Source organism: Myotis daubentonii, chromosome 19 (assembly GCF_963259705.1).
Source record: "Myotis daubentonii chromosome 19, mMyoDau2.1, whole genome shotgun sequence".
In the NCBI taxonomy this organism is placed as follows: Eukaryota; Metazoa; Chordata; class Mammalia; order Chiroptera; family Vespertilionidae; genus Myotis; species Myotis daubentonii.
In genome coordinates, this window is record NC_081858.1 from 4,719,835 (window position 1) to 4,732,938 (window position 13,104).

At 45.5% G+C, this 13,104-nt stretch overlaps 1 protein-coding gene across 2 annotated transcripts in view; it reads left to right on the forward strand.

Moving 5' to 3' along the window:
- The first annotated feature begins 2,701 nt into the window (after positions 1-2,701).
- The window catches only part of ANKRD13A (ankyrin repeat domain 13A), a 30,172-nt gene continuing 19,769 nt past the window's right edge, over positions 2,702-13,104 (forward strand). The window contains exons 1-3 of one of the 2 annotated variants that reach the window (XM_059676205.1): positions 2,702-3,076; positions 11,244-11,376; positions 12,241-12,365. In XM_059676205.1, coding sequence (XP_059532188.1) covers positions 2,981-3,076; positions 11,244-11,376; positions 12,241-12,365 — 354 coding nt within the window. In that variant the 5' untranslated portion in view covers positions 2,702-2,980. Of the gene's footprint in view, positions 3,077-11,243; positions 11,377-12,218; positions 12,366-13,104 lie in introns of those variants that run through there. The other variant, XM_059676204.1, reaches the window with a different exon arrangement.

Sequence of the window (13,104 nt, forward strand, 5' to 3'; positions counted from 1 at the left end):
TGCAGACTAAAGGGTCCCAGGTTCGATTCCGGCCAAGGGCACATGCCTGGGTTGCAGGCTTGATCCCCAGTGAGGGGCATGCAGGAGGCAGCCAATCAGTGATTCTCTCTCATCATGGATATTTCTCTCTCCCTCCCTCCCCCTTCCTCTCTGAAATCAATAAAGAAATATATTTAAAAGGGGGGGGGGGCATGCTAACCTGACCCACTCTGGGGAGGCCTGGGTGGAGGCCTGGCCTGGCCTTGCAAACTCAGACACCTACAGTGACCACCCAGGATGTTCTGAAATTTAAAAAAAAAAAAAAAAAAGAAGAAGAAGAATGCTAGCTGTTCCTTAGGCTGAAGTTTTAGTCTCCTCAGCAAAATGGAGATAATGTGTTATCTACCAAGAAACTTAGATTTGCTTTTATATGGCCTGCTATCGAAGAATGATTTTTATAATTTTAAGGGGTGGTAAAGAGGAAGAGGAAGAATAGTCAACAAAACTCATGCATAACCTGCAAAACTAAATATTTCCTATCTGGCTAAGGAGAAATGTAATAATTCACAGAAAAATGTGGTGTGCCTGTCCCATAGCAAGCTGTCAATAATAGTAGCTCCTATTATTACTGGTATTTGGTATTACTATTATCTTCTTGTCACAATTTGTTTTTAGAATAAGAATGGATAACCTAAAGTAATTTACAGGATGCTATAAGATAAACACAAGGAGATGAGTTTAATCAGTGTGAAGGAGAGATGTGGCTCTAATGCTAATGAATATTTATTGTATGTGTTATATGTGTCAACCAAGCAAAAAAAAGTCAAGAGGTGTTGACTACAAATAAATGATAAAGATTTATTCAAGGGTCTTAAGATTTGCAAATCATAAACACTACTAGAATGTTACAAAGAAAAGAGAATAGCCCAGCTGGTGTGACTCAGTGGTTGAGCGTCGACCTATGAACCAGGAGGTCATGGTTCGATTCCGGGTCAGGGCACATGCCCAGGATGCAAGCTCAATCTCAGGGGTGAGATCAGGAGAATCACTGATCGGCTGCGGGAGGCAGCCAATCAATGATTTTCCCTCATCGCTGATGTTTCTATCTCTCTCCCTCTCCCTTCCTCTCTGAAATCAATAAAAATATATTAAAAAAATTTATATTCCTCATGGTTCGGCCCATTTGGTCTGAACCAGTTTTGTCAGCATGACTGTACTGACTTGATCTTGTTTTCTTCACCAATTTCTCATATGTAAACACAATTATGAGCTCCATTCAGCAAATATTGGACGCCTCTTATGGGTCTGGTACTGTGTGACTTTGGGTCCTCTGGTAAGCAGCCATTGTGGAGTTTTTCAATGAATGAATAAGAGAGGTGTCCGATAAACATGGGACAAGAAGAGAAAAGATTAAGTTGCTCAGGTTTCTGAAAGGATAGGAAGCCCTGGAAGAAATCGATGTGTCTTTCTCACATCGATGTTTCTCTCTGTCTCTCCCTCTCCCTTCCAAATAGGTCTCAGAAGCTCTGGGTTTTGGTCCACCTCTCCACTTTGATAAACGTGTGGTGTGGGTATAACCACATAATTCCCACAGATCCCACAGTTAGAGCCTCTGGGTCCCATCCCGATGCTCCTGCACCCTATTTTGGGTGGGAGACTCGCAAATCTTCTGGACTCAACACATGCAGAGAAAGGATTAGGCCAGGATTCTTCAGCAGCTGTTGTTGCAGGCATCTGGAAAGCCGAGAAGGCAGAGGGCAGCTTTCTGGATACATTAAAGAATCTCACCCAGCGATGTAGTCTAGTTGTAGACAGCTGTGGAGAAAGCTCCGATCGGGGAGTAGATGTAAATTGACTTGGTTCTTTATTGAATCAGGAGCTATAGTTAGTGTCTTAGGTTGGAACTCAAAGAATGAACTTTATACTTGCAGGCTGTGGGCAAGTTTAGGTATTCATAACCCAAAATTCAAATGGCTAGCTTCAAAAAAACAAAAACGGGACACTCGTGTGTGGAATAAGCCATAGGTAACATAACCTAGTTTGGAGCTCAGATATAACAGTGGTTTTCCACTGGGGGCGATTTGCCTCCTCCACGGGACAATCGGCAATGTCTGGAGGTTTGGGGGGGGAGTGCTCCTGGCAACCAGCGGGCAGAAAGGCTAGGGATGCTGCTCAGTATCTTACCGAGCACAGCACAACCCCCACAGAAAGAATTCTCTCCTTCAAAAACGCCCTGCCTTGAGAAACCATGAGACACAACGATCTCCGTGCCATGCAACTATTTAATGCCACTTCTCTAGGGTTTACAGCTCCCCCTTCAAAACTGTTTGGTGTTGCCCACTTCCAAAATGGCTTCTGACCAATCATAGAAGCGTCTGCCCTGGTCCAAAAGGCTGCCAGGGAGCCGGCGAACGGAATGGTTCGGCCCATGAGCTGCTGTCACCCCCTGAGCGCGGAGTCTTTGGGAGCAGCCCAGTTGTGGGCCGAACCATATGAGGCTGCTGGGGCGGGGGGAGGGGCTGGTGGCGGGCAGGCTGAGTTCTCCATTTCCAGATCCTGGGCTCAGAGGCAGAATTTTAAATCTTCCGCGGAGTTGCACTGTGCCTCCCGGCGTGGAGCGGGACGTGTGCGGGATCGGGGGGACCCCGGGCCGGGGGGGGGCTGGCCTCTCGCCTCCCCCGCCGCGGTGTGCGGTGGTTCGCTCTCGGCACTTCCCGGTTTGGGGCAGTTCAGTCCGCAGAAGTCGGTTCGGGAGCTGTCAGCGCGGGCGGCAGCGCGGCGGGGCGCGGGGTGGGCGCGGCTGACGGGGTCCCCGACCCGACCCGACCTCCGGTGCTCCCCGCACCTGGCCCCGGAGGCCGCCCGGCCGCGCCCGCGCCGCTCACTCGCTCACCCTTCTCTCTCGCGCTCGCCGGGCGGGAGGGCGGCGCCGGAGACCCCGCGGGGACTGAGGCTGAGGCTGGGCCAGTGGGCGGTGAGGCCCGGCTGCGGCCTCCTCGCCATGTCCGCGGCCCGCGACTCCAGCGGCCACTTCCCGCTGCACCTCCTGGTCTGGAACAACGACTACCGGCAGCTGGAGCGGGAGCTGCGGGACCAGGTGAGGGGCGGGGCGGGGCCCGGCGGGTGCCGGGGAGGGAGCGCTCCGGGGTCGTTTAGCCCGCGTGGCCTCTCCAGCCCGCTGCCCCGGGCGCCGCGGACCCCGCAGTCCCCGGTCGGGGGCAAGGATCGGAACAGGATCTGGTTGAGTGCTTGCTGTGTGCCGGGCCCCGTGCCCAGGGCTTTATCACATTAACTCTTTTTGACTTTGCAGCAATCCAAGTAAAAAGGAGGGAGCTACTATTAGTGTTACGTTGGAAAGAAAGGGAAACTGAGGCGCTCAGAGGTTCTGTGCTTTGCTCAAGGTCGCCCACCGATTAAACACCGAGTCGGGGTTTTGTGTGTGGCCGCTGGTTCCAGAGCGCACCGCACTGTCTCAGCCAGCCAGGCTCTTCCCAGAGGGGCGAGAACAATGCCCCCCCCCCCCTTCTGTAAGGAAGGGCTCGGGTGGGTTTGGAGTCCAGGCTGTAACTCGCCCTGTGACCTTGGGCAAGGCATTTCCCTCTCCGGCCCGGGGAGACGGATACATACCCCAGATTGAGAATCACTGGCGTCCAGGATGCTTAAGTCCCTTCCTGTGCCAAAGTACGTGGGTTCCTTGTCTTTTATGTATTACCGTCACTTTAAAGCACCGGTTCTCAGCACCTCCGGGGTGGCTCAGTGGTTGAGCATTGACCTGTGAACCAGGAGGTCACGGGTTCGATTCCTGGTCCCGGCACATGCCGGGGTTGCGGGCTCGATCCCGGATCCCTAGCGTGGGGCGTGCAGGAGGCAGCCGATCAATGACTTTCTCATCATTGATATTTCTGTCTCTCTCTCTCCCTCTCCCTTCCTCTCTGAAATACAAAAATATAGTAAAAAGTAAATAAATAAAGCGGTGGTTCTCAGTTGGAAGTGGTTTTGGCCCCTGCCACTCCAAGTGCATTAGACAGTTTTGGTTGTTACGAGTGGGGAGTGGGACCTGGTGGTAGAGGCCAGGGTTGCTGCTCAGCATCCTGCCCTGTAGGCATTCCTCCAATTCTGGGAGTTGTTGGTGCCTTCAAGTTACAAGGTAATAAACTTAGCAGTTAGAATAAGGTTTTGTAGTTGTTTGGTGTAATTGTTCTTGTTGAGTCATTTAATCCAGTGCACTAAAGTCCTGGTTTTTGAATGGATCAGAACTGACACTATAACTGTCAAGGAATTTTAGGTTAAAGGAGCATTGGTTGTCTTTTGGTTGGTGAGCATTGAGCAGTCAGCATCAACTCATTTGGTAAGTGGTGAATGCTAAGCTGTTCTTACACCCTGCCATATTTCTTTCAAGTCTGTTGAGCACCCACTGGAAGTCAAAAGTCACTTTTTTTTTCATGTAAATCCTCCATCCAATGAAAATAAACCTTTATTGTAAGTCATTGTTCTTAATTAGATCATGCCCCCAGAGTAAATGATTCACCACTAGGCATCCTAGTATACCTGATGATTTCACTCCCTTTCTGTTACAGAGAGAGTCCTCCATCATTTTGCTCTTAACTCTAAGTCTCACCATGGGCACTTTAAAAACAACTGGACAGTCCTGGTTTTTAGGTCAGCTGCATTTTGTATCTGCACTTCCTCAGTATCGGGCTGTCCAGCTTCTTGTGAAATATCAAGATAAAGTAAAAAGTCACAGAACTAACATCCCCTTTGATAGAGAGCTTCATCATCATCATTAAACCACACACTCTTTCAATACCAGTTTCTGAAAACAGCCCACTTTCTAGTCATTGGAGGTGAAGAAAAGAGTTTAAATAAACTGGAGTTTTTCTTGATAGAAAAACGTGTTTGATAAGAGCAGTCTTGGTTTATAATCTGTAATGTGACATAGTTGAATTATCTTTTTTTCCTGCAAGCTGTGGTAAAGCTGTTCATTGAGAAAGTTCTCTGTGATGCTTAACTTGAAAAACCTTAAGAACATTTGTGATTAGAAAATTATAATTTTGCAGCAGATTTTCCTGGAATAACTTGGTCCTTAATGCCTTCAGCCGTCAAGGAGGTCTCAGGAAAACTGTTCATACTTGCTAGTTACTTGGTTTTGACTTTGTTATTGGTTATCACTGTAGATCATTTCACAGTATACCTATTTTCTTTGGGGAAGAGGAAGGTCAAATGTAATCATAAAGAACATCTTGAACCCATCCAGTGTGACTCAGTGGATTGAGCATCTGTGCACCAAGAGGTTGCTGGTTCGATTCCTGCTCAGGGCCTGTGCCTGGGTTTTGAGCTCGAACCCCTTTAGGGATGTGAAGGTGGCAGCTGGTTGATATTTTTCTCTCTCCCTCTCCCTTCCTCTCCCTAAAATCAATAAAAACATTTATTTTTTTAAAAAAGAATATCTTGACCGTGGAAGCTTGACTGTCATGACCACACAACCCAATTTCAATTCTGAAAGTTGGCCATTGAGAGGGTTGAGTTGATCTAGCTTCAAAGGCATGCTACCTTGTGCTCAGAAGGGGCTCAGGATTGGTTTAATACTCTGATATTACCGTCCTGAAATTCATAATTTTTTTTCTTAATAAGGTGTCTTGCATTTTTATTTTTCACTCGTCCCTGCAAATTATGTAACTGGTTCAGGGTCAAGAAGTTGATAATTGATATCATTAAAATACAAGTTAGGAAATATTTTATTGTTTTCATATTTATTGAGATCCTCTGTTAATTATGAAGCAGCTACCTACTTCTGACTTGGAGGCAGTTGAGTTAATGGCCAGTGCTAATGCTGATTTCAGTTGTGAGAATGGGTAAGTTATTTACCCTTGCTGAATTGTTTTATTGCCTATAAAAATAGGGAGAGTAAGAGTAACTCTGGCCCTGACCAGTTTGACTCAGTGGATAGAGCGAGGGCCTGCGGACTGAAGGGTCCCAGGTTCAATTCCGGTCAAGGGCATATAACTTGGTTGCGGGCGCATCCCCAGTTGGGGGTGTGCAGGAGGCAGCTGATCGATGTTTCTCTCTAATCGATGTTTCTAGCTCTCTATCCCTCTCCCTTCCTCTCTGTAAAAAAACCAATAAAATATATTTTAAAAAAAAGAGTAACTCTGAAAGCTTACTGTTTTGCTAGCTGCTGTGCTGAAATGTTTTTGGGTGGTTTTTTTTTAATGATTTTTAAAAGTAAATATATCATTTTTATTTTATTATTTTTAAAAATATGTTTATTGGTTTGAGAGAGGAAGGGAGAGGAAGAGAGAGGTAGAAACATCAATGATGCGAGAGAATCATTAATTGGCTGCCTCCTACATGACCCCTACTGGGGATCCAGCCCACAAACTCGGGCATGTGCCCTGACTGGGAATCGAACCATGAACTCCTGGTCCATAAGTCATCATCCGACCACTGAGCAACACCGGGGGGGCTAAATTTGTTTTTATTGATTTTTAGAGAGAGAGGAAGGGAGAGGGATAAAGAGATAAAAACATCAATGAGAGCCCTAACCGGTTTGCTCGGTGGATAGAGCGTCGGCCTGCGGACTCAAGGGTCCCAGGTTCGATTCCGGTCAAGGGCATGTACCTTGGTTGCTGGTACATCCCCATTGGGGGGGGTGCAGGAGGCAGCTGATCGGTGTTTCTCTCTCATCGATGTTTCTGACTCTCTATCCCTCTCCCTTCCTCTCTGTAAAAAATCAATAAAATATATAAAAAAAACCACACACACATCGATGAGAGAGGAACATCATTGATCAGCTGCCTCCTGCAGGGCACCTACTGGGGATTGAGCCTGCAACCCAGGCATATGCCCTAACAATAATGAAACCTCTTGGCCGTGCTAAAATGTTTTATGTGCAGTTTTACATTTAATTCTAGACTCCAATCTTTGGGGGCGGGTGCTATTATGATTCCCATATTACAGATTAGGAAACTGAGGAAGCTCAGATGTATGCTTATCCCGAGAGGCTCTGATGTATGCTTGTGTATGTATATCCCAAACCAGGATATAAACCCAGAAAGTCAGACTCTGCCCTAAGCCTGTATTCCTAACCCTTATGCTATACTTATTTGATTAAAAGTGCCTTCATTTCAGGATTGTGGAAAATAAGGCAGAGAACCCATCTGAAAATGCAGGTATATAGTAAATGGGTATAATACCATTTGCCATAGTTGCTGCTGTTATTATGATCATCATCCTGGGTATTCAGCTTTTTTATGTATGTTCCAGTTTTTCTAAAGGAACACATACTGGTTGCATAATTAAAAAGAAAAAATTCCTACTACCCCAGCAATAAAACCAGCTGTTTCACTTAATGTTTTATTTGCCAGTAAGTTTCTGCTATCCATTTCTTCATTCCTTCCATTCCACGAGTGAGACTTGAAGCAGGCGTACTGGTAAGAATTTAATTTTGTTCTACGAACAGCAGAACAGAAAAAATCAAGTTTATCCAGATGAAGCTGATAAGTATGTGCTTCTGCGTGGGTGTTGGCCCCCAACCCGCTATCTTGCTAATAGCTGGAGTTGGCTGTTTAGTAACTAACTTTGTCAACTATGAGATGTTTCAGGCTTTTAACATCTGCTCAGCAAAGGCACAGTATTAAGTGCCTTCCTTTCAGGCACTTTATTAAGTGCCTCTTAACCCATCGGCTTTGCTGTCTTTAATATTCAGTGGGGCCTTCAAGTTGGTTGGTGCAGTTGAAATGATTTGTGTTATGGTTATGCCATTTATCATTTAGCAAGAGAGGTCTGTTACATATCTTTGGCCTTCTTACCAATGCTGGGAGAATGAATAGAAACTTCTTAAAGACACTGGGAGAATGAATGGATGAAAGGGGACAAATACAAAGGCCAGTCAGTGCACCTTAGACAGGGAAGGGAAAACCCTGGGACTGAGTGGGATAGATGGTAGCAGGTGACGCCTGACTCTAGGGCCAGCCCCAGTAAGGTACCAGCAGGTGAAAGCACAGAATCCAGGCAAGGGGAAGAGAGCTGTCTAGGCAGCAGCAATCCTCAGAGCCTGACAGGGAGCCACCCTGAGGTGTCCACCCCCGCCTGTGGCAAGGCTGCGTGAGGCCACTGGGCACACACTCAAGTCAGTGCCTGTTGGCCGGAAGCCTTCTGTGAGCCAGGGCCAGACATCCCAAGATAAAGAGCCTAGAGCTACTCGGGTGCTCCCCATGGGCCCTCAGGAACTCGGGCTCACCTTAGAGAACCAGGCCAGTGGATACCTTTCGCCCCTGGACTTGGAATGAGGAACCCGTTCAGGCCACAGAGGACCAGGGCAGTCTGAGACTGCCCACGGGTGAAGGTGGTTGCCCGAGGTGCCCCGCAAGAGGAAACAGTGGTCGTTTATAAAGCCTGTACTTCTCGCTGAGACCAAGGCATGGAAGGCTGAGTAATTCACCTGAGGTTAGGAAGGGACCAGGAAGTGAGACTGATGCCTAGTCTGCAGCCTGCACTCAAAGCTCCGCCTTTTGCTGCCTCTGGAGGACAGCAGGATGACAGAGAAGGCTTTGAGCAAGAAAAGTTGGTGGGGCTTAAGTTAACAGATAGGAAGGAGACATGCAGAAATCTCATCCTTTTCTTTTGGGGGGCACTATTATACTTAAAAGGAGTGAGTATTTTTTAGATATATTTTTATTGATTTCAGAGAGGAAGGGAGAGGGAGAAAGAGATAGAAGCATCAATGATGAGAGAGAATCTGCAGGCCCCCTACTGGGGATTGAGCCTGTAACCCGGACATGTGCCCTGACGGGGAATTGAACCGTTACCTCCTGGTTCATAGGTCAGTGTCAACTACTGAGCCACGCTGGCCGGGCTGGGGTGGGTATTTTTAATTGGGTACAGCTCAGGCCTGAAGAAACTTAAAGAAAAGACAATCAGCTTTAAATGAATTTCAGTGAAATTCTGAAAGTTCTTGCTCACTGAACTAATGTCATTATTTGAGGACCCTAAGACTCACTATAATGAAATTTGAACAAATCTCTTTTAGGAAGAAAGTGACAGCTTATATAAAATGACATAGTGTGGGCATATGATAATAAGAGCTGACTCCTCTTAATGCTTGCTATGGGGTTAGCCATTGTGCCTTATAAGAACTCAGTAAGGTAGGTGTTTTTTATTGATTTCATTTTATAAGGGAGCAAACTGAAATTCAAGAGAAATTAAGCAACTCATCAAATAATATATTGGTACATTAGTTTTATGTATTACAGAAAACATACATACATTGATTTTTAAATATCTTTATTGGGATATAACTCGCTTATGCAATTCACCCATTAAAGTGTATTCTTCAGTGGTTTTTAGTATATTAATTGAGTTGTGCAATCATCACCACTGTCAAATTCCAGAGCAATTTCATTATCCCCAAAAGAAACTCCATACCCCTTAGTTACTTCCCCATTTCTCCCAATCCCTTCAGCCCCAGGCAACCACTAACCTACTTGTTATCTCTATAGAATTGCCTATTCTGGACATCTCATGTAAATTGAATTGTGCATGTGGCCTTTGTGTCTGGCTTCTTTAACGTCATTTAGCGTGATGTGTTTGAGGTTCATCCATATTGTGGCATATATCAGTACTTCATTCCTTTTTATATGGCTGAATAAAATCCCGTTGTGTATATATATTTTGCTTATCCATTTACCATTTGACAGACCTTTGTTTTCCCCCCGGTAAATACCTACGAGAGGAATTGGGGTCATAGGGTCACTATGGTTAACTTTTTTTGAAGAACTGCCAACTGTTTCTTCAAATTTTACATTCCCACCAGCAGTGTTTGAGGGTTCCATCCTTGTCTACACTTGTCATTGTCTGTCTTTTGATCGTAGCCATCCTAATGGGTATGAAGTGTGGTTTTAATAATTAATGAGGTTGAGCATCTTTCCATGTGCTTATTGGTCATTTGCATATCTTTGAAGAAATGTCTATCCAAATCCTTTGCCAGTTTAAATTGGGTTGATTGGGTTGTCTTTTTATTCTTGAGTAGTTCTCTATATATTCTGGATACTAGCCCCTTATCAGATACATAACTTGCACAATTTTTCTCCCAATTCTATGGGTTGTCTTTTTACTTTCTTTATGGTATCATCTATAATAATAAAAGCATAATATGCTAATTAGACCGGACAGCCAAACGACCTTCCAGACGACCTTCCAGACGAAGCCAGGGCTGCGATGGCTGAGCCTCCTGCACGAATTTTGTGCATCGGGCCTCTAGTTTGAAGTATAAAAGTTTTCAGTTTTGGTGTAGTGCAATTTATCTGTAGTTTTCTTTTATCTATTACTAGAGGCCCTCTTTGGAGGCTGCAGGTAATGCATGCACAGCTAGCATCTCAAATCAAGACAAAGCACATTTTCTACAAAGTGTTATGGCACTTGCCATTTTTATATTCCAAAGACCTGTGGCAGCTTATTGTGTCCTTGGAAGGAAGGTCAGAGCTGTGTTTGGAAGGCAGGGCCCAGCCACTGAGAATGAGCTCCCACCAGAGAAACAGGCGCTGGGCTCTGAAGCCCTAACGCAGGTACCGGAAGGAGGGTATGTCTGTACCTGGAGGAAAACCCTCGAGGGGAAATGGACTGATGGTGCCTGCGTGCGTGTGTGTGTGTGTGTGTGTGTGTGTGTGTGTGTGTGTGTGTTCTTACATTTGTCTGTAAATATGTGCACATACACGCCTGACAGATCATGCACATTGTCTGCAGGACCCAAGGATGTTACTACTTCAGGCCAATTGGAACTCAATACACAATAATGAGAATCGTGTTTTGGTCTGGAGAATATAATTTTATTCTGACCTAAATTCTCTTCTGCACTTTCCGTTTTGCATAAATGCCTGTGCTTCCTGTTTTACACCTGAATGCTGATATGTGCTTAAGAAATCCCCTACATTTCTTAGGGTGGCTTTATTTCTGGAAAGCCTTATTTAGACTTAATTTGAGTGTGGTTCAGAACTTGAGGTTGTGTTCAATGATCTGAGGCCGGTAGCTGGCATTTATTTATTAGGCATTTAACTCTATAGAAAGAGGAACTCAGTAGCTATCATGTTTATTTATGGCCCCCAAATTCCTATTTCAACTGTGCCCGTATGCAAGCATTCGTTTTTCCACATATTGCCGTAATGAATGTGTAAATAGTTTTCTGTTTTTGTACTTATGATCTCTCGGACACATTGCCACAGTTTTCTGTAATGTATCCAATTATAGAAATGCCCGCGTTTACTTTACAGAATGTGGAGGCTGTGGACCCACGAGGTCGAACCTTATTGCACCTTGCTGTTTCTTTGGGACATTTGGAATCTGCTAGAGTCTTGCTCCGACATAAAGCAGATGTTACAAAAGAAAATCGCGAGGGATGGACGGGCAAGTATGCTTTTAAAATCTTTTCAAGCCTTTCATTTCAGCTTCTCTTTCTGACTAAAGGTCAGTCTCAATCATCATTGTCCTCAGAGTCATCTTTATCTGAAGACTCATTCTCTCTCGGGCCTAGGGAATGGGGCAAAGAGATAGGAGCCGCGGATGCTGCTGGTTGATCTACAGCACGGTGGCCCCAGTATGTCCTGGGCCCTAAGCCCTGAGTAGAGGGGACTCCTCATCTAGAAAGCAGCTCTCAGTGCAAACCCTTCCCACCATGCACAAGAGTGGAGGCCAGATTTCCCTGAGGAATGTGATGGGAACTACAATGAATCCATCAAGATAAGCAAAATCAAAAAGGAATTATGGCCTTTTCCAGTGAAATCCTGGCAGTTTACTGCGTGTGTGTGTGTGTGTGTGTGCGCGCACACACACACACGCACAAATTCTCTTATTATTGGTTAGGGTAATCTTATGTTGGCTGAGCCAGGATATATACAAGCAGAGCCCTGCTTGCCTGATCTACATGTAACCGTAGTTGTGTGATCACATAGTGAAAGCCAGCTTTCTGAAGACATTGTCAGGATTCCATGACCAGTGGTAACAAAGGGGGAGAAGGGAGAGACTGGATTTGACCAAGGAGGATGAGAGTTTGAGCAGGAAGCTAAAAGTGCTCTATTTTCTTCTCCTTTTACCTGTTTACGAGCTGGCAATAAGAAGTCGTGGTCATAAATGAGAACGTGGGGCTACAGCCCCTCTTCAGGAAGGGTGTGTTGGTCTTTGGTCTGTATAGGTATTTTCCAGACTGGCTGTGGAATTTGTCAGAAAGTGGGCGAATACTGGGCCATTAAGTTTTACCTTTTTGTTTTCCAGTTTTACACGAGGCTGTGAGCACTGGTGACCCTGAGATGGTGTACACAGTTCTTCAACATCGAGACTACCACAACACGTCCATGGCCCTCGAAGGAGTTCCTGAGCTGCTCCAAAAGATTCTCGAGGTATTCGTAAAACAATGGCATTGCCACCGTTGGGTTAATGCTGACAGGACAGCAGGGGACACAGCCTGGCGACCTGTTGTGCGCCTTCCCGAAGAGCTTTGTGAGTCGTGAATACAATGTACTAGGTACTCAGAGCACGTGCCCTGCCTTTCCTGCTTGTGAAATGTGTGGGATCTTCCACAAGTTATGTTTCTAGACTTGCACTGTAAAGTGCTATGTGAAAAGTAGAACTAAGACACATGGACATCAAGCAATTAACCTGTCCAGATGCCTGATTTCTTAAAAGTTGCACCCTGAGCATCTTGGGGAGATTGTGTTGGGCATTGGTGACTGGATGGGGATTGTCAGGGTCTCTTGAGGGTCAGAGGTCTGTGTGTATCTTCTCCTTGTCACTCCTGTTCCTTCTAGCCATTAGTATTCTGCGGCGTCTAATTCATTGCCTTCTTTGATGTACACTTTTTGGCTTTGGGGAAGTTTACCTGTCTTTGTGAATTAAAGTGCATGGGCTCTTTGACACTTAGAGAAGTTTCTTAAACAGTTTTACTTCTAGGGTCCTGGATTGTTTTGGATGATGTTGCCATTCTACAGATAATCTTTGTTACCTGCAGAAACCATCTTCTCAGTCAACCATGTTCAGTATTCCCAGGGCAGCAGGAGACGAGAAAGTCAGTGGTTCAATTTTCATGCCATTTATTCTCAAGTTAAGCACAGAAGTGAGCTCCCCAAAACATCTCCAATG